General features: G+C 39.2%; 1 protein-coding gene across 5 annotated transcripts; it reads left to right on the plus strand.

Annotated features, from left to right (window-relative positions):
- The first annotated feature begins 728 nt into the window (after positions 1–728).
- Positions 729–24,803, plus strand: LOC121895829. Of its 5 annotated transcripts, none has more exons than XM_042409307.1 (27): positions 729–1,713; positions 3,530–3,606; positions 4,706–4,837; positions 5,433–5,578; positions 6,084–6,288; positions 7,038–8,548; positions 9,343–9,510; positions 10,623–10,721; positions 11,024–11,276; positions 12,011–12,073; positions 12,575–12,705; positions 13,416–13,553; positions 14,686–14,793; positions 14,980–15,121; positions 16,098–16,628; positions 17,943–17,987; positions 18,256–18,335; positions 18,473–18,585; positions 18,680–18,863; positions 20,237–20,321; positions 20,746–20,891; positions 21,018–21,108; positions 22,207–22,355; positions 22,558–22,643; positions 23,047–23,116; positions 23,230–23,351; positions 24,159–24,803. In XM_042409307.1, the coding sequence occupies exons 3-27, from the start codon at positions 4,723–4,725 to the stop codon at positions 24,412–24,414; spliced, it is 5,037 nt and encodes a 1,678-aa protein (XP_042265241.1). In that variant the 5' UTR covers positions 729–1,713; positions 3,530–3,606; positions 4,706–4,722; the 3' UTR covers positions 24,415–24,803. The 5 variants fall into 5 exon arrangements, with proteins under 5 accessions (XP_042265241.1, XP_042265243.1, XP_042265242.1 ...); XM_042409308.1 differs by lacking the exon at positions 729–1,713 and adding an exon at positions 2,412–2,962; XM_042409309.1 differs by lacking the exon at positions 3,530–3,606.
- Positions 24,804–25,016: the final 213 nt, after the last annotated feature.

Here is a 25,016-nt window from a genome sequence, read left to right on the forward strand (position 1 = left end):
TGTATATTTACAGGAACTGTCGCTAAAACCAAGCAGCTTATAAACATAAAAGTGAAAAATGAGAAGATGTTTACAAAGAAAATAAATGCAACCAAAGAGGCTTGGGAGTAATTTTACTATCATAATATTAGTATTTCTATTTCTCCATGGCAAAAATGAAAAATAATTTCCCATGGAGAATGTATTTTTTGGACGTGTTGAAGTCTACCCATAAATTTGAAAGTAGTGACATTAAAAAAATCCTTCATATCTCCAGAGACTAGGATGTTGTTATTAATGGCAGGAGCTAACTATACTTCTGACCACAAACTTCTGAAGGAAAAGGTTAAACACATTTATTATTTCAGGGGGGGAACATTAACTAATGTTTATACACAAATTTAATTACCACATATAAATTCTATTAATACACACATTCTATTAATACATACATGTGAATAGTGAGGCTAGACGGAAAAGTTTTTGGTCTTTAAAAACAGATCCTTTCAATGGCATGTCAGAAAAATATCTCATCTCCACTTGTACAAGAGGATCACTATGCAAGGAATGTACAAATGTAGTCCAAAAAATTTATTTTTGTGTTTTTGATAATAAAAAGATTAAAATAAATAACTCATCTATGCCCTCTGGAGGATTTATTATATTTTATTTATTATAAGTTTATACAGTTCATGCTCCCGACGGATGCTGATTGGAAGTCATAGTAACGAAAAGATACGACAGTTCCTGTTTCCGCCGGAGAGAGTGAAGTTCGTCCCAACGTCTGCCGCTATATTTATATCCCACACTTTTATTTATGGAGCTTCATTCAGCAGTGTGACCACAAACAGGGTGAGGAAGTGGGAGTGTGGAGGGTCAGCTTTGAAAAAAAAGGCCCCTACTTCCCACATAGTGTGATTGTGTCAGTTAAATTTTTGTCCTGCGGATGGCAGTTAAACGCCCAGTAGCGTCCATATTGCCAAAATCCTACAAGAAGAAGAAGAAGAAGAAGAAGAAGAAGAAGAAGAAGAAGAAGAAGAAGAAGAAGAAGAAGAAGAAGAAGAAGAAGAAGAAGCTACCTCCCCTGCAGCCACGCCTCCCACTGAGAATAGTTGAAACAGAAATTAGACACACACTTTCCACATGAATGTCACATTAAATCACTGTCCCCAGCGACTATATAGCGGTATTAAGCTATATTCCAATGTCTTGTTTACACTCTAATAAGCTTTATTTTCTATCAGTGGACTCTGATGTCCAACATAGAGACGTTGGTCGTCACTGTGTGTTCGGATAGTGAACCGAAACGTAACCAGTTTTGGTTAAGACGTCAACGATTACGCTACAATTTCATAAAATATTGTAAATACTGTAAAAACAATCGCCCTAAATGGCGACTGGAGCGTCACCACAGCTAACCAATATGTGTTACAGCGGCTAGTATATGTAGCGTACTTAGCTTAGCATGTAACGTTCACAATGTACTTGTTAGCAAAGTATAAACGTTATCTGTCATATGAAGTTGTTTTCTGATCAGTATCAGGTTGTTGAACGCAGACTAGTAATTTCGTTACATTTTTAGTGTTTTATGCTACGTTCCGTTGCCAATGACACAAAGTAAGAATGCTGATAGCGGAGCGGTAGCGGCTCCCGGGGCGAGGGGGCGGGTTTAGGGCTCCTCACGCCTCTGAAACCCGGTAGTTTAAATACCCACACAAAGCTCAGCGGCGAGGGGTGAGTAGATGATATGTCTCAACCACATTTTGAATAAGTTTAGCAAAAACTTGTTAGATGTTCGTTATCTACCAGTTGTTTCGTGTTAGCCTAACACACTTTGCAGCTACGATGAAAACCCGCAGTGTTCTACGTTACATTAGCTTGCGTTTTGTAGCCGCAGCGGCTAAAGTCTCAAGAACGATCGTCTCCAGCCGGTTTCAGCTGTAACTACATGATGACGCTGAAGCTAGCTTCCGACTCGGAGGTTAAAGGGACGGTTAAGGGAAACATAAATAATGATATTTAGCGGCAGATTCTCCGATATTTTTCACTTTTTTTGCACTTGTGAAAAAGTGTTAGACATCGTAACAAAAGTCTTAACGCTGTTTAAACCCACTTTCAGATTTGTGAAACCTTTATTTTGCTCATGAAAACACACAAAAAATGGTGATTTCACTGATATTTCTCCATCCAGACCACATTAGACCAAGTCTTAAACAACTATACTTTGACTTGTCAAATCTTAATAATAATAATCTAGTCCAGATTTGACAAGTCTAAGTATAGTGGTTTTTGATCTTGACCTGGTCTGAGAAATATCAGTGAAATCGCCCTTTTTTCATAAGCAAAATAAAGGTTTCACAAATCTGAAAGTAGGTTTAAACAGCATTAATACTTTTGATACGTTGTATAACACGTTTTCACAAGTTTAAGTGGTGAAAAGACGGAAAATCAACCGTTAAACATCAGTATTTAAGTTCCCTTAACGCCGAATCGGAAGCTAACTTCAGCGTCGTTGTTTCAACTGTTACTACGCGTTTAACTAAACTCGCATTCAAAATAAACTAGTTTAGCTAAATCACGGGAATTTTAAACAAGCTAGCTAGCTTAGCTATGTGTTTGATTGAATTCTTAGGTGCATGTTGTGAAAAGTAAACGTTAATTGTGGACTCTCTTGCAGCATTTTCGTAATTTAAGTCGCAGGGATCACTTTACTAAACTTTATGCTATTATGGACCAAGTTTAGTTTGTTATCATCATGCAGCTTATTTAGTGCACGTTACGATACATGGCTAATCTTTAGCTTTATGTTAGCTGTTGGAGAATGAATAACCCGTGAGATTTCCCTTTTATTATCGTCCCAACATGGCTTCCTATTCGGCTGTAAACTATACATCAATGCTGTAAACAGCTGATCGGAGCTCTTCTTCAGTGGTGTTTAACAGCAGCCGGCATCTATGTCGTTGCATTTCTGCCATCTTCCGGGGTCAGTCAGCTCCTACAGTCTCCCGACCACTAAACTTTTTCCATCAGACATGTTTCCCGCAGGAAATTAATAAGCATCTTCTGCCCTGTTTACTTGCACCCCACACTCCAATATGTCCTTTAATTCTCTTCCTCCCTTTCTGAAGTATAACTATTGCAGTTGGCGACATGTTCTACAGTTTCTGGTGCCTGATAGTGCTCTCAGAGACCGGTTGGACCGGTCTGCTTTATTTTGAATTGAATACAAATGTCTGCCCCTTGTCTCCTTATCCCAATGCTGTTGCCATTCTCTGTTGATATTGTTCCATTGTCGAATGAATGAGATGTTGTTGTTATGATTTTAGCATCTAATTATTAAAAATGCTGCACTGAAAGAAAAAAGAAACCTTGTTTTAAACAATCGTCACGGCCATTTGAGTACAGAGTTTACGAGGTGCACCAAAATGCACCAAGTCCCTTTTTTTCTAGTCTATAGTCAGCACTTTACAAAGCGATGTAGAAGCACAATCTATATTTAAGTGTTCGTGTTTTTAAGTGGAGATAGACTGACCACATCTCTCAAACATAGACGGTGTGACGTGACTTTGGGGTAAAAGCTCAGAGGAGGCTGTTTGTGTGCAGCGGAGGGAGAACGAGTCGGTGCAGGTGCGTACACGGCTGTTTGAGAGTAACTTTATATCAACTCCAAAAAATAGAAAATCAGTTTGTGGCGGGCAAAGTTTTAATGTGGCGGGCTGCCACAAATAAGTGTAAGTGTGGGGACCACTGTCTCGCTCTGAGCTCAGATGTTAGGTGTTGTAGTCCACTGTGATATCGGCACGTAATCTGACCTCGTGTCTGTGTTCTAAACGCGCCTGTGCGGAATCCATTGATTCTATTGGTCAGAATACCGCCCGCTCTAATCTGATTGGTTGTAGAGAATGTATACTTTGGCTGCATTCACGTCCATATGATGAGTCACAGACGGCCAAATTAAAATTAATCATTTATTTGGGCAGATTTGGACACGCCGTTCGCGCCTAAAAATGTACACAGTTTGAACTAGTGTTGTGTTGGTAAATATTCCAATGTCACTTACAAATGAATATTAGTAGTTGCTGTTTTTGTCTTTTGTAAAAAAAAATTTAAAAAAAAATGTGCGGGCAAAAATGAATTAATTAGCTGTTTAATTTGTTTTTACTTGGAATTAATAATCATGGACAACATAAATTACGTGGTTGTTGACTAAAAGGAGTCAAATAAATTGGAGCACACCGGAAAACCCCGAGTTTCTATTTAGTAGTTTACTTGTCATCTACTGAAACTGAAACGAACAACACATGACTTGAATGCAGCATTTTGCGGGAAAAGCCACATGTAGGCCTCTTTGTGAAGTTTCACAGCAGAAAGGTACTAATCAATCCATACCAGGCGTCTGTAGATGACTCCTGATAGTTAAAAGCATAATTTTTTGAGACCATAGCATTGTCTGTTATTTTTGCTGGACTTTGTAAAGTTATAAGTCTACTGAAAGAACAATAGTTTAATAAACAGCTCTGAAATGTAAAGAGTTATGAAAACACACAGTAAATGCACAATGTAGCTGAAATATCTTCCTTATTTATAATAAAATATAAGGAAACACAATTAGATTATTGTGGTGTTTCAGGAATGTGACTTCAAGGTCATACTTGTTGATCAGTGGATCCATGTGTATATGTGTCTGACTGTTGTGTAAAGTCATATTTACATGATATTTATACAGGTCCGTCCCTGTGGGAGATGGCAGTGAATGTAAACCTGAATGCGGAGAATTCAAATAACAGCTATGAGCTGCTGGCTTGGCTCAATGAAACTTTACAGACAGGCTTCACCAAAATGGAGCAGGTGTGCTCAGGTAGGTCAACATGCAGGTGATTTTAATGTATGAATGAATGAATGAACACAATGTTATTGTTTGTTTATGGTCATTTGTAGTCGATGTAGTAATGATTTAAGTCCTTTGTGCCTGTTTTAAGATGCTGATGTAACACTGACACAAGTGGTGTTTTTATTAAACAGCTTCACCAGCCTGGAATTACAAATTTAGTGGTAGTTTAAGGGTCTTTGCAAGGTGAGAATTGCTCAAATAATCGGTGAAGACAATGTAAACAGACATTGATTGCTCAGCCTTAGTGAATCTGCTGGATTTACTAAGGCATTTTCATTACTAATTAATCTTCCTATTATTTTCGTGATTCATCGATTATTTGTGTGTTTCATAAAATGTCAGTAAATTGTGGAAAATGTCTTGTTTTGCTTATTTGGGAAGCTTGAACCAGTGAATTTTTGCCATTTTTGCTGAAAAATAGCTTGATAATTCGAATATCAAAATTGTCGCCAGTTATTTTCTGTTGATCAACTAATCGTTGCAGCTCTATTATCATTACATTATAATTTTTTTCTGAGCTTAAAGGCCATTTACTTCTGTGTGTGTTTGTGTGAATATCCAGGTGCAGCCCACTGTCAGCTGATGGACTACATGTTTCCTGGGTCCCTGGACCTCTCCAGGGTCCGGTTCCTAAGCAAGGATATGGTCGACTCTATTCACAACTTTAGTTTACTGCAAGGTGCATTCAGAAAAGTTGGAGTCGTCAGAGTGAGTATTAACGTTAACTGACAAGATAATTACAGTTTGTCCTGTAGTGATAAAAGTGTCCGTCATGGATGTTTGTGTCGGTCGATTAGTAAGAAGAAATAGCAGCAGAGAAATGAAGGAAAGATATTTTTGAGGGTGACTCCACACAGTTTGTTACCCTGGAAGTAATGTCCTAATCAATACACATCTTCGTCACTACTTTTTTAAAAACACATTTAAAATATGTGTATTTATTTAAAAAAAACAATCTCTAGCATTTTTTTATTTTAAACTCTCAAATATGGACTGTTGGTTACTCTCTGAGCGCCTTTGCTTCTTTTGATCAAAGTGTAATTTGATTATTTCTACATTCTAGAGGCTTGTTTATTCTTTTCAAACTACCCAATGGAAATGTTCCTACTCGATGTGTGTATGAAGTTTGAAAAGTTAAGCTTGGACATCTTTGGTTGACTGGTGGATATAAACACAAGTATCAGACATAAACCCGCCTCTTTCCTCTCTCCAGCACATCCCTATGGAGGCGCTGATGAAGAAGAACACTGTCGTGGCTCTCACCTTCCTGCAGTGGTTTAAGCGGTTCTTTGACGAGAACAGTAACGGCCGGGAGTACGACGCCTTACAGGCCAGGGGAGGAAAGAGTATGGTTCCTGCTGAAAGAGACGATGTGTGTCGGGGGATAAATCACACAGGAGATGTCCTACGTAGTAAAGGTGCGCTTGATTGAAACTGATTGAACCGTTGTCTATTTTTCACACTCATGTAGCACTTTCTATATATTTGGACAGAACTATTTGTTTTAGGTGTGATTCTTAAAAGAAATGAACCATGTTCTTACAGGATAGGAACTACTTTAGTTACTGAGTATATTGGGGGGCATTATAAGATGTTAGGTAAAGGCAAGGATCAATTAAACAATCTTATAGGAGAAACACACCTGGGCAGGGGCGGGGGAAGAGAGGATGTATTGATAAGGCCCAACAGGCGGATCTCCATCAATGAAGATTATTATTCAGTAAAAATCATAATTGACAATAAACCCAAAAGTCATTTAACAATTATTTAACTTTTTCATGTGATGAAGCAGCAGCTAAATGTGTCCAAAGCTGTTCATTTACAGGTAATCTGGCCATTTTAATATATTTGCAAAGTCTGTATTTGATCATTTCACATATCGATCATATGTTTGAATAAGTGCCAGAATAACTACGTCAGATCTGGTAACATTTCACTTTGAACACAGCTCAAGTCTGAACTGAATGCCCTCAATGTAACATAAAGGCTACAGCAGTGCCTGGTTAAATATGCAAAGAAAATAAAATCTCCTACTCTGACCGTCTGTGCGAGTGACAAAAAGTTACTCCTACCAGAAATATGAAGCCAGCAATGTTGTGTATTTCATGTCTGTAAAAGATCTAATGTACGTTTAAATGTGCTCAGTGTGTTTTTATTTCCCTTTCAGATGACTGTTCCTCTGAGGTGGAGATGACTGAAGGGATGGAGGCCAAAACAGCGGAAGAACCAAGAAAAGAAAAAGCGGGGGAGACTGCGAACAAGGATGGAGATGTGATAGTATTAACATCCGATGATGATGATGTAGTGGTGGAAGTGACGATGGAGGAGAAAACAGAGGAAATGGAGACAACGGTGAAAGAAGAGAGTGTAAAGGCACAGGCGATAGTAAGGGATGCTGCAGGACCTACTCTCTTGAGTAGTTCCCGCAACAGCGGCACTTTGTTGTGCTTCATCAGAAGATACTGTAATGACCATGTGAACACAAACTCAAACTTCAGTACGAGCACAGACAGTCAGGTTTCTGTCATCTTGAGTCCAATCTACCTCAAAGACACCATCCAGTCCTGCTCACACACACCGTACTGCCTCTACCTGTTCATGGGGGTGAAGCTGGATGCAGGACATAGCACAAGTGTCGTCCTGGTCGGCTACCATGACCAGAGCTTAGGGGTCAGTGTGGTGCGGCTGCTGGATGCTCTGCAGATGAGTGTCGACACTGTTGATCCCCAAACCTCAGCGGACATGGACACTGATGTTATCACAGCCACGCACACTGCAGATTCTGATGCACACCTTCTCATTAAGACGCTGAAGAAATTTGAGCTTTCTCTGTCCAACATTTCTGCGTTTTACTGCAATGCTCCGCACCCAGGAGTGATCCGGGTGTTTGTATCCCAGCTCCAGGCTTTCAACCCAAAGTTAGTATCACTCTGCGGCCTCCCTGGGATGGCAGGTAGGGCTTGCCAGGCTGGACTCTTGGCTTCCTTTAGTTGCGTGGTTGACCTGATTCGAGACGTCCACAATCACTACTCGACCTGCCCCACCATTAACGACAGTCTGAAAGCGCTGTTCGCTGGTACAGGTTTCTTTCGCCCTTCCGATTCTATCTCTGCACAGTGTTTATTTATCATCCGCACTGTGCAGAAGATGGTAGGCAGCTGGAGGGATTTGGTGGAGTATTTTAAGTCGCTCAGGCAAGCCGAGGATGCTGACCGGATCAGAGCCCAGCTGATGGATGCTAAAGTCAAGCTACGGTTCCTGTTCCTCTCTCACGCTTTGGAGCCCCTCCGAGCTCTTCAAGAACTGCAGCAGTACAACGCAGCAGATGTGGCTGTGGAGCTCCAGCTGACCTCCATGCTGGTTCACTCCTACGCGACCAGCCTCCTCCGGCCCTCCGTCGCAGAGCGCTTTCTTAGGAGGCGAGACCTGGTTCTCCTCCACAATAAGAAGGAGCTGCTCCCCACAACAGAGGTGAACATAGGTTCTGGTGCTTCAAACTTACTGTGGGGCACCGCTGTCGTGGATTTAGGGGAACAGGAGAGGATGGACTTCCTGAAGGATGCAGTGGATTTCTATAAAGCAGCACTACAGAGTTTAGTGGAGAGTATTCCTGAGAAGCTTGGAGACGTGGCGCTGAGGAATATCTGCATAGTGCTGAAACATCCTGAAAATATCAATGTAAGAAGATTTATTTCTATTATACTAAGTGAGACTTTATGCCGAATGCATAAATAATCAATTAAATTAAATCATAGTGGGGGTCAGTAGACATTGAGACACTGTAAAATTGCTTTGTTACATTTACCTTCAGCTTAAAGCATCACAAACTCATTAGCTTGGTGATGCGCTGTGTTTTCCAGCCTTTAAATGATGGGACTGATGATATTCTATATTTTTCTAATTATCAACAAATCCCATGATAATACTTTATGACTTCCCCACTCTGTCTGTGGCTCTCAGCTCCATTCAGGCTTTCTGAAGACATAAATCTGTAGAAATGTGTCATGAAGATAAACTTTCATTAACAAAAAAACACTCAGTATCTTCCAAAACAGCTGGGCATTGTAGTTTTTAAGCAAACAAATGAGGAAATTATGCATGTTTTAGGAACTATTTTCAGTGGCGGATGAATCCAGAGTGTGTGTGGGATTGAATCTAAATATACTACGTGTTTGTATTCATGGTATCAAAACAAGTATGAAGTATTTGTAATAATATTCGGCCCCTTACCCACCCAAAACACTACCACACTCTGGTGAAGCTTTTGTGACAAAATGCAGATAAATTTGTTGCAAAGGAGATCAGTGTTTGTTGTTTGTTTTCATGGAATTTGGTGACAACAACAAAGATATAAAATATCACCAGACTGATCCTTTAAAGACAGTCTAACATCAGCTTTTAACGTTACTCTTCGACTTCCAACCGATCTGTATGTTGCTACTTATTGATATTATCTGTGTTTTCCCCTTCAGGGTAATAAAATGTCCAGACATATGCTGTCAGAGTTGGGTATTCAGCTGGGTCTGTGTAGTCCCGGTTCTTCACAAGCATATCAGCTGACATTTGACTACCTCACCTTCGTTAAGAAAGTAAAGGAGCAACAGGAGAGAGGAACAGAAGAAGATCATGACTGGGCAAAGGTAAACCAACAACACAATGGATCAATGTAGGTTAATGGGTAGAGAAGGAGGTCATTGTCTGGGAACTGGACTGAATACCTGCTGACTGGAAAATCCTCATCTGATTAACTGAACGAGTAACAAGCTGCATTCCAAAACAGAATAGAAATATAATACATGTCCCACATATGACATTACAACTGAAGAGATATAATTGTACAGATAAGATAAGAATTTTTTATTTTCCACCTTGGGGAGATTAGTTGTGGACTTTGCACTGCAGTTCCACAATAAATTAACAATAAATAGCAAAGAACAACAACAGACATAAGGCCAGCAGCACACATCGTACCTAACCCAAAGATAAAACATGAACCAGCAGCATTTAAAACCATTGAAATCAAACTGACAGCAGTAAACATAAAACATGTAGCATCACACCAGTCTTACTCCACACATACACCTGTAGGCAGTAGCACCTTTCACTGCACGTTGTTTAGAGTCCTGATACAGCGTATCATCATATGCACATCACACTTTTGCACCTGCACACTCATGTAGAGGAATGAGGGTCAGGCAACTGCGACCTGGAATGAGTGCCAGGTCACGGTGACCTGTACCGATGCCAAACATGTCAGTCCCCCGAACCAAAACAGGAGACATCTGGAGATATTGGGAAAGAGGCAGAATACCACACACACACACACACTTAGTGCAGAGACACCCATTCACGTGTGTGTGTGTGTGTGTGTGTGTGTGTGTGTGTGTACTACACACTCTAAGCTTCATTTATTCAAACAGAAAACATTTCCATCCAATTTGTTTTGTGGTTTGGAGTCACATCAACATGTTGTCTCTGCAGATGCAGCAATAGGAATGTACCTACCTAATCCCTCACTTTGAGTGGTAACACATTTGATGGAATACTGTGTTTAATCTTACTTATTCATCTTTAATTCATCTTATTTTGTCAACCATTTACTTTGATCTTAGTCCTGCTTACTGACATTGCAGTCTTTAATAAAGTAGTAAAAACAGTTGACTTTTTGTAGCTTAAGTGCTAATCCCTTTTTAAAAAGCAGCTTTTGAATATCAAACGTCATTAAAAGAGTTCCTCTGCGTTGTCTGTACAGGTGTTGAACGGCACGAGACCGCACTCTCTTCTGCATAAACTCCTCCTGACCCTCCTGGCCCTGCCAAGCTCTCTAAACAGGAAGGAGGTGTTTGCTAAGGTCAGTGTTACAGGTTTTATTATGACTGACAGTTTCCTTTAAAGGTCATTTTAAGGGTAACTCTGACATTTCATTTTTTATATCACAAGTCGTCACATCTATTAGGGCTGTCAGTTTTTCAAAAATCAAGTTAAAATCATTTTGAATAAACACATAATTAGTTTGAATTGACTTGCTTTAATTTTCTAATGGTAGTTTCCAGTCCAAAAGTGTTTTGGATCCTACTGTATGCTGTTTTTCTTAGTAATATATTTTTGTGAAGATAAAGGAATTTGTGTGCTTGTATTTGTTCCCGTCTCAAGTTGTTCGGCAGCGTCAAGGCTCCGTCTGACAGCAAGAAAACCCCTGAACCTTCACCTCGACCGGGCAGGTGGACAGGAAGACCCCGCGTCCGCAGGAGGAAACTGCCCGTCCAGACAGGTCATCACGGCAAGAAAAAGAATGAAGAGAGTTCATCAGACGATAGTGACGTTCCTGCAGCCAAACCTGGTCTACTGATTTCACCCATGCACTACAGAGATATGGAGGACTCGGACTACACAGATAATTCATCTGGTAGGTCCCACAATAAGGAGGATGTTTCTGTATTAGCTTCAATCAACATAATCATTTGGTTATAGAGTCGCGAAGTAGGAGGAGTTATTTCAGGCATCCTTGGTCCTTCTGCCAAAATCACAGACAAAATGTGATTTCTCAGAAATTAAGTTGAAATGATTGAAACTGGTGGTCATAACATAAACGTATAAGATCGTTACATCATCTGGGAGAGTCCTTTGTTTCTATGTCAAGTAATGTTGAGGATATCATTTAAAGATACATTTGAAATGGAAATAAAAAATACAGAAAAGCACTTGTGCTTGTGCTAAAAAGTCTTAAATACTTTTTAGCCTGTCATAGGCAGTAATGTTGGTCATAAAATGTTTTTTTAATGTGATTTTAGCAAAAGTTAGTTGGAAAATCCCAAATTATTCTAGAAATTAGTTATATTATTAGGAATGATTGTTATATACTGCTAGAAGGTAATGACAAAAATGTGACATAAATATAAATAAACATTTTTTTTCACATCGCACTTGGTAAATAATTCAAACCCTTATCACCACTAATGGTTTTTATTGATGTCTTTCATACTTTGACTGGGAACCAGGTATTAAATTACATTCTATGTCGTATTAAACAGTCTTGGTGGAGCCTTCAGAAACCTTGTCTATTGTCCTTGACTACAGAATGAGATCCATCGTCATGCCAACAGAAATAACTAACATGACTGTGTGTTCTGTTTTTATCAGATGTGGTTGATGTCACCGAAGAGTCCAAAATATCTGGGACCATCAGATTAATGAAATCAGAAAGTAAGAAGTTATTTACACTTATTGTCGTCTCAAAGTGTTGTGAACAGAACTGAATCTTCTTCATGACATTATCCACCAGAGAACCTGCTGCCTTCTTAAGTTACATTAAAGCAAGAGATGCAGACACTGCGTCCTGTGATACAATCATACACAATACTGGAGAAATTAATTTTGTATAAAAATTACACATTGAGTGAGAGGAGGCGGTGGTGATGTAGACGTGTCTCTCATAGGATGGACAGGTTGTAGGTGTTATCTTTAGCCAATGTCATACTCTCACAGCATATATACAGCAGATAAACATGTATATATCAGAAAACAATCAAACTTACATACAATCATAAAACAAACAATGGATTCATTTCTCAGAACATTCATAGAAAACAAGATAAATTCATTTCCTTGTTTAATTCATATAGTTCAGTTGTGTTCAGTGTATAAATAACACGCTTTTGTATGCTTTATATTCAATAGCAAAATGTCTTTGTTTGTTTTCTGCAGCTCAAATCACTCCACAGGCAGAGTCTATATACGTTGTGGGCAGTGATGATGATGATGCTGATAATGGTGACGACGCCATGGATTCGACAGTCACACCAACTAACTCTGCAGAGTTGCGCATAAAATCTAATGTAAGTGTATTTCAGGTTAGTATAGTTTTATAGCCATTAATCTGTAATAGCTTTACTTACTATATACTAGATATATATAAGTATTGTGTGTGTATCCAAAGTTTGATATATCTTATTCCTCTTTGCCGTAGACCTCTATTGTTGCTCCAAAAACTATTAAAAACACGTCAATCAGCCACATTGCTGCTCTGGGTGACGTGTTCCTGAAGAGAGTTGTTATTGTAGCTTGTTTAGAGTCGGATCCAAAGAGTAATAACAGCGATAAGATTGTAACCCTCAGGAGAGAAGTTCCTTTACTGAGCTTTGTTAGCTTGTTGTGCTACATATCATGACTTTTTGACTTTGTGCTGAAGTTCTATGAGAAATGTGTAATGTAGCACAAAGTCAGGAGGTTGTGATATGAAGCACAACAAGCTAGTGATGCTCTGTAAACCGGACCGATGCACATGCACAGAAATAACAGTGCCATCTGCTATACATGGAACTTCTCTCCTGAGAGTATCTTGTCTTGTTCTGTTATCTCTTCCAATTGTATCATTTTCTTAAACCCTGGACTGTGTTTTTACAATGATGAAATAACTTAAATTGATTCTGCGGGGGGGTGTGGTGCTTTGATTACAGGTTAAAATAACACACAAAATTCAAAAACCATTAATATACCATGTCAGAAACTGTCAGTATGCGTTAACGTCTCGTGTGTCTGTGCACAGGATGCCGTCGGGGAGCTGGTCTGGGGTCAGGTGGAGGGCTTCGCTCCCTGGCCAGCCATCATCATACCAGACAAGGGCGAAAGTCAAGTTCCAGGGAAGAGGATGGTGAAGTGGTACGGACAGATAATGTCGTCTCCGGTGAGTCTGACGTGAAGCGGAGAGATGAAGATGTGCGGACGTTCAGTGAATCTGGTGGCTGTAACTGATGTTTATTGATTGACAGGATTCAGAGTATAAGCGAGACATCATACATTTGATACTGCAGGAACTTTTCCAGGGGACCAAGAACCTTTTTAAGGAACTAAACCTGCATTTCAACTGGAGGAACCAGGGACTAAAAATGATCACTATAGGGGAAAAAAAATTTAGGGGTATTTGACGATTGCCGATTGGTCAAACACACTCCCATGTACCGCTTCATTCATAAAGCAAGAAAGAACTCTAGTATCGATTTAGGGCGAGGGGAGGACATTTCTCTTTGTTTGTTAACGTTAAAGGTAAAGTAAGGCTTTCTTGTCGGCTTCCAGACTTGTTTTAAAAAAGAACGAGAGAAAAAGAGAGAGAGTGACAGTGGTCAAGTGAGCTAGAGATTGAATGAAGAGAGGTAGTGGTGGTAGCAAAAGCAAAGCCAGTGAATGAGAGAAATAAAACGTTATTTTCTGATTGTTTCATGTTTTTTTTTACATTCCAAAGCAGGAATAAATAACCATCAAACTCAACTCATGCAGCAGTAAATACAAAGAACAACAGAACAAATCTGTGTTGTTTTTATCTCATGTGTCAACGCTACATTTCAAGTATTTTAATTCCTCATGGGTCTAATTTGCATGATCTACCTGGTTCCTCAGATGCAGTAGAAACACCAACAGGATGCATGACAGGGACTTTTAGTTCCATGTTTAGTTCCTGAGATTAGTTCTTCTGGTTCTAAAGTATCTGGAACCTATTGGTGGAAAAGGGTTAATAGTTACTGTATATTGATCATTTCTTTAATATTATGACATTTTCACCAATGGATTCATCTGTTTCGGTCCAGCAGGATCTCTACAGCTCCTCACATGAACATTTAACACTGACTACTTTACTACTACATTAATACGAGGGCCTGCGCCACTTTTTTTTAATAACAAAACAATTTCAACGCTATTTGTTTTTCGCTTGCTAAGTTTCTGATATTGTCACATTTTTAACTGTACTCTTGTATCTATTTCCATTTTGATACCCAAATCTAGATTTTTCTAACATTGTCAGGTTATTATTCTGATTCCAGCTCAGTGAGGAGGCTCTGAAACCATTCTCTGACTTCACCCAGCACTACTGCGCAAAGTCCTTCGCCATCCTCGTGACCTACAGAGAGGCTATTTTCTTGTCACTGCAGGTGAGTCTGTGTCTCTGTATATATATTCTCTGATAAAGTGACAGAGTTAAGTCAATAACAGGATCAGGTTTCCTCCTGCTGAGCACTGATCAGACTTGATCACCAGATCTGCTTCCTTCTGTGCCTCTCTGAACTGAGAAGATGTTCATATGTTCCTGTTGACATGTTTATGTTCCTGTTTATCAGGAGGCAGCTTGGCGTTGTAAGAAGAAGTTTCCTGCGTGTTCAGAGGACAAAGATGAGCTGCTGAAGAAGATGTTAGACTGGGCCTTCGGTGGCTTTAAACCTACTGGGCCAGATGGACTCAAACCAGTGGCCTCCATAAATGGTACAAACTAATTAAGAACATGATTACACTAGCACTGCAACCAGGGATGTTCATGTTCATGTTCATGTTCATGTTCATGTTCATCTTCTTCTTCTTCTTCTTCTTCTCCTCCTTCTTCTCCTTCTTCTTCTTCTTCTAGCTGTTTTTTTAGGTACCGCAAAAGAATATCATATTCTAGTAAAAAAAATCTTTGGATAAATCGCTATCAATCACCCAAATAGAGAAGTGAAGCATTAAAAGTGTCCCAACTTTTAAATACAACTTCCCCTGAGTTCAAGATAAGTCAGGGATTTTGATGTAAAAGTATTCAAAAATTATTTTTTGACATGTATTTGGCACATAACAAGACATCATATAATTCACTGATAACCTGGAAAAGTGTAGTTTTGCGATACCAGACATCAGAGATCTCCGTCTACCGAAGTCGGGGGATTTCTAAATGCTTGGCGGCGAGAATAGATGCTAACAAACCTATGTCCCTTAGATTTTGTCAAGGACACACCTTACTGCATGTCACCGCTGCAATATGAAGGGTCGCCCTAAAGATTTTGGATCTGTTCTGCAATGCAGGTGTTTTTTTAAACTCTTTAATTGTTTCCACCCAGTTTTAACAGTCAGTCTCTATGAGTGAATCTAGGAAAAATGAAGCTGAATATCATCACCATCATTCATATTCTCGTAAAAAAAAATCTGTGGATAAATCACTATCAATCACCCAAAAACTACAGAAGTGAAGTATTTAAAAGTGTCCCAACTTTTAAATACAACTTCACATGTAAAGGGAGATATGGTGCTGCAGCTGAAATAGAGTTTATGTTGGGCTAACAGCTAGCAGGGATGTTGCTACATACTCAGCAAACCCTTGACAAATAAAACCAGGTGTGGGTGCCTGTTAACACAACTCTACTGATACATAACATTGGGTACTGTTGTGTAAAAGATATAAAGCTCACATGTATGATTGTTTTTTGTCCAGGTGTTACTAAAACAAACAACAGACCAAAAGTGAAGAAGAATCTCTTCCCGAAAGCTTCTCCTCACTCCTCCAGCTCTACGAGCAACAAGAGCAACATCGGCACCGAGCTGAAGGAAGTTGCCGTCTCCTTGAACAAACTGTCCTGCAACTCCAACGAGAAGTCCTCCCACAAAGGCGGAGGTGAAAAAACAGCATGGGAAGAACAACCGGAGTCTGTAAAAGGCATTAAAGGAGACACGAAGGAGAAGGGACCCAGAGGAGGATTGGCGGCGGAGACGGGGAAACGAGGGAAGGGAGGATGGGAGGCAGAGAAAGATGACTGGGAGAAGGCGAAAGGAGGATGGGGGAAAGGGAAAGGTAAAGGAGGGTGGAAAGGAGGAAAGGCCATGAAGAAGAACAGCGGTCTGTTTGATGGATTTGATAATGACACATCGCCAGACTTTGTGCCAAAGAAGAAGGCCTACACCAAAACTTACAATAAGGTCAACCAGCCGACCAGCGTCTACACCCAGCCGGACCAGAAACTCAGAGGTACCAAAGTGAATTTAATGCTTTAAGTAAAACATAATACACTCACACTTTTTATGAGTTTCATTACGAAATATTCAAATGGCAGAGAAATAGATCAAATCAAAAGAGGTTTCAGTAATAGTTGGTCGACAAGATGTACAGAGCTGCACTTGTATGTGGATCATGTAGGAGGATCAGTTGCTATGAGGCACGAAAAGGAATAATTTGACATTTTGGTAAATACTAGGGGTGTACCCGAATACAAATACGTTATTCGGCAAAGCACAAATAGTGAGTTTTTTTTTACAAATATTTGTTTCATACAAATATTTTTTAAAAAATATTTGTTTTTGGGAAGAAAAAAAACAACATGTCAAATACCAGCACGCAGGTTGGTTACATCACTATCTGAGCATCGCTCCACTGTTACGCCTGTCTATGATCTGGGAGACTCCAGTTTGAGACCTGGTGTGGGGACCTCCTAAGTAAGGTAGTTTATTTATGAACATTTGTTGTAACACTTTAATTTTCTAAAATTAAAAGCGTAATAAAAACATGAACAGGATTTTTAAGCCTCTTTCCACTTTTATTCCAATACAAATACAAATAATTTTGCTGCCTCAACAAATACAGATACAAATACAAATACTGGGATCACTGCACATCCCTAATAAATACACTTATTTACTTTCTTGCCATGAGTTAGAATAGATGATTAATAGCATCGATGTACAGTAAATATAACACTACTAGCCTGGCTGAATCCGAAGGTAACAGAATCCACCTCTCAGCACCTCTAAAGCTCTCTAATTAATACGTTATTTATCAATCAATCAATCAATCAAACTTTATTTATACAGCACCTATCAGAAAAAGTTGAATGCAAAAAACCTCTTTCACTGTTCATATCAACACCTAACTGTTGTTTTAAGACACACTTGAACAATTGTGAACCTGTTCCCTTTTTAAAATGAAGTGTTTTTTACAGGATGTAACATGTCGGGCTGTTTCTTGGCTGAGCGCAGTAACTTCTTTGAGTCAACCTCAATGGTGATGAGGAGACTCCAGGAAGTCACTGTGTCCAGGCAGGAAGTAGTCAGGTACATAACACCCAAAATGTCAAACTTTAATGGAATTGAAGTTATGATAGTCCAGTGAGTCACCTGCTCAAACGAACAGATTTTGCTGCCAGCATCTAAACTGTTTCCATTAGAATGAATTCATAATAATAAACTTTATTTGTACAGCACATTTCCTGTAATAAAGGCAGCTTACTTTCAGTTATTTATTTTATTTTGGTTATGGTTTCCTTATTATTGGTTTCTTCTCTTGCAGAGGAGACCATTCGCAGGATCATGGACATGAAACTGGACATTGAAGGTGAGTGTTTAGGCTTGTTGTATGTAATTAAATTCCCTTTTTATACATAAATATTTTTAAATGGTGGTGATGGTCATATCATATCATCAGTCAGACAGTTAGTGGTTTGTTTTCATGTGTTTCGATTGCTAACTCTCCAGTGAAGACTCTTATTAAACATTTACATGGCAAAACATAATATGCATACATAGATATGTGACTATAGATGCATTTTTATGCATGTATAGATAATGTCAGTCATTTGCTTTCTCTCATTTTGTGTCTGCAGGCTTCTGTTTGTGTTGTGGAACTGAAAACGTTGAGATCTTTCACCCTCTATTTAAAGGCAGCCTCTGCTTGAAGTGTAAAGTAAGAAACTATCAACCTCTCTCGTCGAGGCTTCTCAGATCACTGTGAATGTGTGATATCCTGAACTTTGTTAGAAACTTACAAAGCTGTTAAAATGTCCTCAAACATTGGTTGTGATGGTGTCTGTGTCCCTGCAGGATAACTTTACAGAAACTCTGTATCGTTATGATGAAGATGGTTATCAGTCCTATTGTACCATCTGCTGCTATGGAATGGAGGTCATACTGTGTGGCAACGACAGCTGCTGCAGGTCGGTCTGCTCACCTTTTTCTCTACATTTTAATCTAGATTTCTGCTTTTCTTTTTGTAATCTTCTCTTCCTCCGTCTCTCTCTCCGTTCGCAGATCTTACTGTGAGGACTGTCTGAACATCCTCGTCGGTCGGGGGACGTTTGATTCGTTGAAGGTGTTGGACCCGTGGATCTGCTACATGTGTCAGCCTCACCGACCCCACGGAGCGCTGATTCCCAGAGAGGACTGGAGCATCCGTGTTCAGGAGTTATTCGCCAACAACAGCGCCATAGCGTTTGTGAGTGATCAAAGATAGTGACTATTTTTTGCCACTGTGCAAACTCACCTGCTCTCTTGTCTCACTTTGCAATGAAAGTATAAATAGTTATCTGGCTATGTAGGTGACCTTTCCCTCATGGATTCAGCATGTTAACCCACCAGCACCTAACAGCACAACACGTCTGTCCAGTAACACGACATCCAAACACGAATAAGCTGCACATAACGTCCCAACAGATATCCAACAGTGGAAACTGAATAAATATATAAGCACAGCCCCACAAACGTAATATACAACAAACATTTGTGCATCGACAGTTCATAAATTAATAGTCTGTATAATCCATATAAGGTGCAAGGAATGTAATGATCACAATTTATATTTGTCCTTCTGTTCTATGCTTTAGAAATATGTTCAGAAAACCCAAAACATTATCAAAAAGATATTAAATTAAAGCTCCATCCTCAATTCTAATCAAATCTTAATCTGGAACATGAACTTTTTTAGGTTCGTAGTTATAAAACGATTAGTAGTTTCACGAAAAAATCTTATGACAAGGTGCACTATTAGCTTTCAGCCACATCCTGTGGGCTTCATCAGTTGTGACCTTTGCTCAGTTGAGCCGATGAAGGTCATGAAATGTGGCTGAAAGGTCAGAAAAGGTTAATAGACATTGTAATAAGATTTTTTTTTTGTCAAACTACAATTTCCATGACCAAGAATGACAATTTATTAATCCAGACTTTATTAAACACAGACTTCATGTATCTTAAAGTTGAGTTTTTGGTGCCTTGACAGAAAAATTCACCATAGGATCAATTTCAGATTGCATTAACAAGTTCATCCATGTATTAAATTTAGCTTTGCAGGTATCTTTATAAATGCACTTTGGAGTTAAATCAGAAAAATACTCTAAATACTTGGAACAATAATTTGTGTCTGTAATATGGTTTTACCACAAAAGAAGTTCAGTTACCTCTTTAAAATCCTTAAAATGACATCTGCTTCTTCTCCCTCATTGAAAAAATCCAGAATCTATGATTTTATTTAATTTCTTTTTACAGGAAAAACAGGTGAAGTGCTGCTGCCCCACAGTGATGACAATAAAATACCATAAAAACAAAAAAAGACAAAAAACATTCTTCATATAAATGGGCTAAACAACTTTCCTATTTTTAAGAGTAAATTCTCACTGTAAAGTCCATTATCAGTGTTTGTGCACTGGATGCTTCAAGTTTCCACATCACACCTGTGGAAGCTGCATACTGGACCATGATTGGCTCCAAATTTAAATTGTATGGAAATAGCTTTTCCCAAAATACCCTTCTCCATCCGTTAGGAACCCTGCTGGCTCCGTTTCCATGTGATTTTGAACCTTTTCTCTTTTGTAGGAGCCACACAGAGTTTACCCGTCCATCCCTGCAAACCTGCGCAGACCCGTCCGAGTTCTCTCGCTGTTCGATGGCATCGCAACAGGTGAGAACACCTGGCTTCGTTTTCATGATCCTGTAAATCAGAGTTGGATGACCAGATGGTCTGATGTAAAACTGTAACTGATGATTATTTTAATTATGGATTCATCTACCAGATATTTGTTTAATTAATCGTTTGGTCTATTAAATGGCAAAAAAGTAAAAAAAAAAACTGTCTATCAATTTCCCAGAACTCAAGATAACTTCTTAAAAATATCTAGTTTTGTTCAACCAACATTTGAAAAGCTCAAGAACCAGAAGATGTTTCTTTTCTGGACACAATTAATCGATCATTAAAATTGTAGCAGATTATTTTTCTTTTGATCAAGTAATCAATTAACTACTACTACAACAACTACTTTTTTCCGCTCCAGTTCTGTAAGAAGCTTGAAGTATGTTTGTGTTTGTATTTCTGTATTTTTTTTTAGGCTACCTGGTGCTGAAAGATCTCGGCTTCAAAGTGGAGAAATACGTTGCCTCAGAGGTTTGTGAGGACTCCATCGCCGTGGCGACCATCAACCACGACGGGAAGATCATCCATGTTGGTGATGCCCGCTTCATCACCCAGGAACATGTATGTCCACACACACACACACACACACGCTGGTCTTAACACCCTACCTAACACACAGTTATTAATTAGTTCATGAGGTAAAATAAAGCTGGACTGATAGAAAACACTTGATTTTTTTTTTTTCAGCTGGAGCAGTGGGGTCCGTTTGATCTGCTGATTGGTGGCAGCCCCTGTAACGACCTGTCCATCGTTAACCCGATCAGAAAAGGCCTCTATGGTACGTGAGTCTGGTGTATGCATGTCAGTTTTCAATGCATTGATTGTCAAATATTAATTATCAATATTTTTTTTAATATTTTTTTTTTTACAAATTTTCATCTGGAAAAGATGCTGCTTTCACATATTTGTAAAGACAAACAAAATAAGCAGGTGGGCTCCGGGAACTTTGGTCATTTTACATTCTTGTTCACTTTTTAGAGACTTATTGATCACTTAAATGTTGATCAAATAAAACAACTAATAGGAAATAATTATCATATGCATACTTGATTAATAATACAGTAGGACTGCAACTAACTAACAAAATTTTCATTATTGATTAATCTGTTTATTATTTGGTGTTGATTATGGATTCATTGATTAGTTGTTTGGTCTCTAAAATATCAGAAAATGGTGAAAATTTTTGATTATTGTTTCCCAAAACCCTGGATGCAACCTAAAATATCTTGTTTTGTCCTGAACAATAGTCTTCAACCCAAAGATAATCAGTTTATTATCATAGAGGACGAAAGGAACCAGAAAATATTCACATTTATGAAGCTGGAACCAGAAAATGTTGGCATTTTGTCTTAAAAATGGACTCAAAATGATAAATTGATTATCAAAATGGTTGCATATGAATTTTCTGTCGATCAATTAATCGACTCTTTGTTGTATCTCTAATTTTCTCATATGGTTTTATCAGAAAAAAGGAAAAAATGCCTGTTATAATTTCTTACCAGTCCATGGTGAAATCTTTAAATGTCTTGTTTTGTGTGATCAACAGTCCAAAACTCAAAGTTTACTGTCGTGTATGACAGGAAAGCATCAAATCTGCGTATTTTAGAAGCTGAAACCAGCAAATATTTGGTATCTTTGCATATAAAATGACTAAAACGATTATCAAAGTAGTTGCAGATGAATTTTCTGTTGATTGTCAGTTGATGAAACGACTAATCGTTGCAGGTTTAGGTCGTGGTAAACAATGCTTTAATCATATTGATAAGTTTTTATCACAGTCGTTATTCAGATGCTGTGTAGTTGTGTTTGAAACTAACATAACAACATGAAATCATAACTGTTCTCCTTCGCTTGTATCCACTCCTCTCCGCGGCAGAGGGCACCGGCAGGCTGTTCTTCGAGTTCTACCGAATCCTGCAGCTGCTGAAGCCCAAAGAGGAAGACCAAAGGCCGTTCTTCTGGCTGTTTGAGAACGTGGTCTTCATGAACACACACGACAAAGTCAACATCTGCCGCTTCCTCGAGGTTCGCCACATCCGGTTCTGTTTGGTCTTCTTTACTTTCCTCTCCTTTATTATCCTTTTTATCTTCACTCTTCCCTTTCCTTTTCTACCCTCCCCCTCCTTCCTTCCTTCCCTCTCTGTTGCACTGCCGTTTATCTCTACTTAACAAGTTGTAAACACACACAGAGAGATCTGACTGTTGCTGCTATCTGATTGTCTGACAGTGCAACCCGGTGCTGGTGGATGCAGTCAAAGTTAGCCCGGCCCACAGAGCTCGTTACTTCTGGGGAAACATCCCGGGGATGAGCAGGTAAGACACTCAATGAATCATGAATTTATATTTAGTTTTACACATTTTACTAATGAGAAATTGCATGTATGTGAACCACTTTGCTGATGACACACAGCTTTATCTCTCTTTTAATCGTAATAACTCAATAAAACCACACAGACAAACTAAGGGTGATTGTGCTTTTGTAGTTGTTGCTCCTCAACTCTGGTACAACCTGCAAAGACTTAAACAAGCCAAATCTCTAAAAAGCACCTTAAAAGTCTTTTTGACTTCTCAACATTTTCTTCTTGTCTTTATATATTGTCTTCTCTTGTCTCCTTTCATTTCCATTTTTCTTTTCCTATTCCTGTAAAGTACTTTTCGTGTTTTTAAAAGTGCTATATAAGTAAAGTTTGCTTGCTTGCTGCTCATCTCCCATCAGGCCCATCGCAGCCTCCCAGAACGACAAGTTGAGTCTCCAGGACTGTCTAGAGCTCGGAAGAGAAGCCAGGGTCAGTGACTGAACCCACTGGTTCTGTCTTCTTCTGTTACTTTGTGTCATCTACATTACTTACTTGTGTAACTAATATGTCTTTTTTAAACAATTATGATTACAATGTCCCAGGTCACTAAAGTGAGGACGATCACCACCAATCCAAACTCTCTGAAGCAAGGCAAAGATGTGTCTCAGCTGCCTGTCCTGCAGAACGGCAGAGAGGACAACCTCTGGATCACTGAACTGGAAAAGTAGGCATTAATGATGATTAACATGTTTGGTGTTAAGTATGTGGATCACAGAATTTGACATGAATCTGCCATGTATTTGCTCGATTAATCATTTGGTCTATAGAATATCTGAAAACTGTGATATATTTATAACAATGTATGAGTTGTCAGTGTGTAATGTGTTGGTTGTGGCTTGTATCGGAGCTTTATGGTGAGTTTCAGCTCATTCTTTATCTGTCTGGTTGCAACTTTACTGTTCTGGTTCACTCTCAGCGCTCTCAAAGCGTCGTTTTGGGCCGTACCAGACAGCTGCTTTCAGAGAAAAAGCTCTAAAAAGCCACTGTACACTACCTGCTCAGCACCAAACAGCAAACAGACACAGTTAGCTGTAGACTAGCTGATGGACATAGTGGAGCATTTAGCAGCTAAAGAGCCAGATATTTCCCTCAGGAGTTGGTGGAGAACAAAAACAGAGATAAAAGAGAGTGAATATTGGACTTATATTCACCAGGTGGACAGAAACACGACTCCACATGAACGATAATGTTGCTCCGTAACTGCTGGATGTGGAAATAAGCAACTGTTTGCTAACAAGTTTAACATATCAGTCATGTTGTGTTGACAACTTGTTTCCGCTGCAAAAAAATCAGTTAATGCAGGTGTATAGTGATGTCCTCAAATGTGTTGTTTTGTCCGACCAGCAGCCCAAAACAAATATTCTGGAAAATCAATTTTATTTGGCATGTTTGCTTGAAAAAAAGGCTGAAGTAGTCAATCACAAGAATAGTTTTGATAAAGTTTGTTACCTTCTTCCTCATTCTCCACCAGAATCTTTGGTTTCCCCAAACATTACACAGACGTGAGGAACATGAACCGGCAGCAGAGGCAGAAGGTTCTGGGGAAGGCGTGGAGTGTGCCGGTCATCCGTCACCTCTTTGCTCCCCTGAAGGACTATTTCGCCTGTGAGGAGCTGCTTCCTTTGACTGTTTCCAACACATCTACCTCCAACTCCATCACTTCCAGCTCCATTGCTTCCACCTCCCCGTCTTCTCCTGCCTCTCCAGAAGTGCAGCAGCTGAGATAGGAGAGGTTGGTTTTGGTTTTGTATGTTTTTTTGTGTGTGTGTCTGACACTACCAGAGAAATGTATGTATTTTAAAATAACTAGGTGGAGTGTGAATGGTCTATTTCCATGTGCCTCCACCATGTTCAGAGGGCCAGTTACAGAGAGGCTTTTGTGGATCACTGCCACAGGCCATTTTGTCCGCTATGCACTCGAGTCTTCACATCACACATGCAGTTTTAGTGCATTACGTCAGTTTGACCCCCAAAGCCACTCTTAGTCTCAGGCAGAAAATGGCAGCTCCCTCTAGTTCTTTCTTAACTGTTTTTATCCTCCTGAAGGGATAAGGTGATGTACTATATTTTCCTTAATGTCAACAAATCTCATGTTTGGAGCCAAACCAACAATGAACTGATCCACTAACAAGTATTGTGTTTGTGTATCCAAAGCTTGATTTATCTTATCCCTCTGTGCCGTAGACCTCTAAAAACACATCAGTGAGTCACACCGCTGCACTGTGTGACATGTTCCTTCATTATTACATCATTAGTACGATAGTTTGTTTAGAAACGGCCCCAAAGATTAATAACAGTGATCATGTTTTCAGTCTCCAGAGAGTAGTTC

Source organism: Thunnus maccoyii, chromosome 4 (genome assembly GCF_910596095.1).
Source record: "Thunnus maccoyii chromosome 4, fThuMac1.1, whole genome shotgun sequence".
NCBI lineage: Eukaryota > Metazoa > Chordata > Actinopteri > Scombriformes > Scombridae > Thunnus > Thunnus maccoyii.

Bases quoted from the DNA above. Each gene is read 5' to 3' on its own strand.
- LOC121895829 (XM_042409305.1), top strand. From the start codon at position 4,290: ATGCAGCATTTTGCGGGAAAAGCCACATGTAGGCCTCTTTGTGAAGTT. The intron at 4,351-4,705 runs GTACTAATCAAT...ATATTTATACAG, and splicing joins TGAAGTTTCACAGCAGAAAG to GTCCGTCCCTGTGGGAGATG. The intron at 22,356-22,557 runs GTTCGCCACATC...ATTGTCTGACAG, and splicing joins ACATCTGCCGCTTCCTCGAG to TGCAACCCGGTGCTGGTGGA.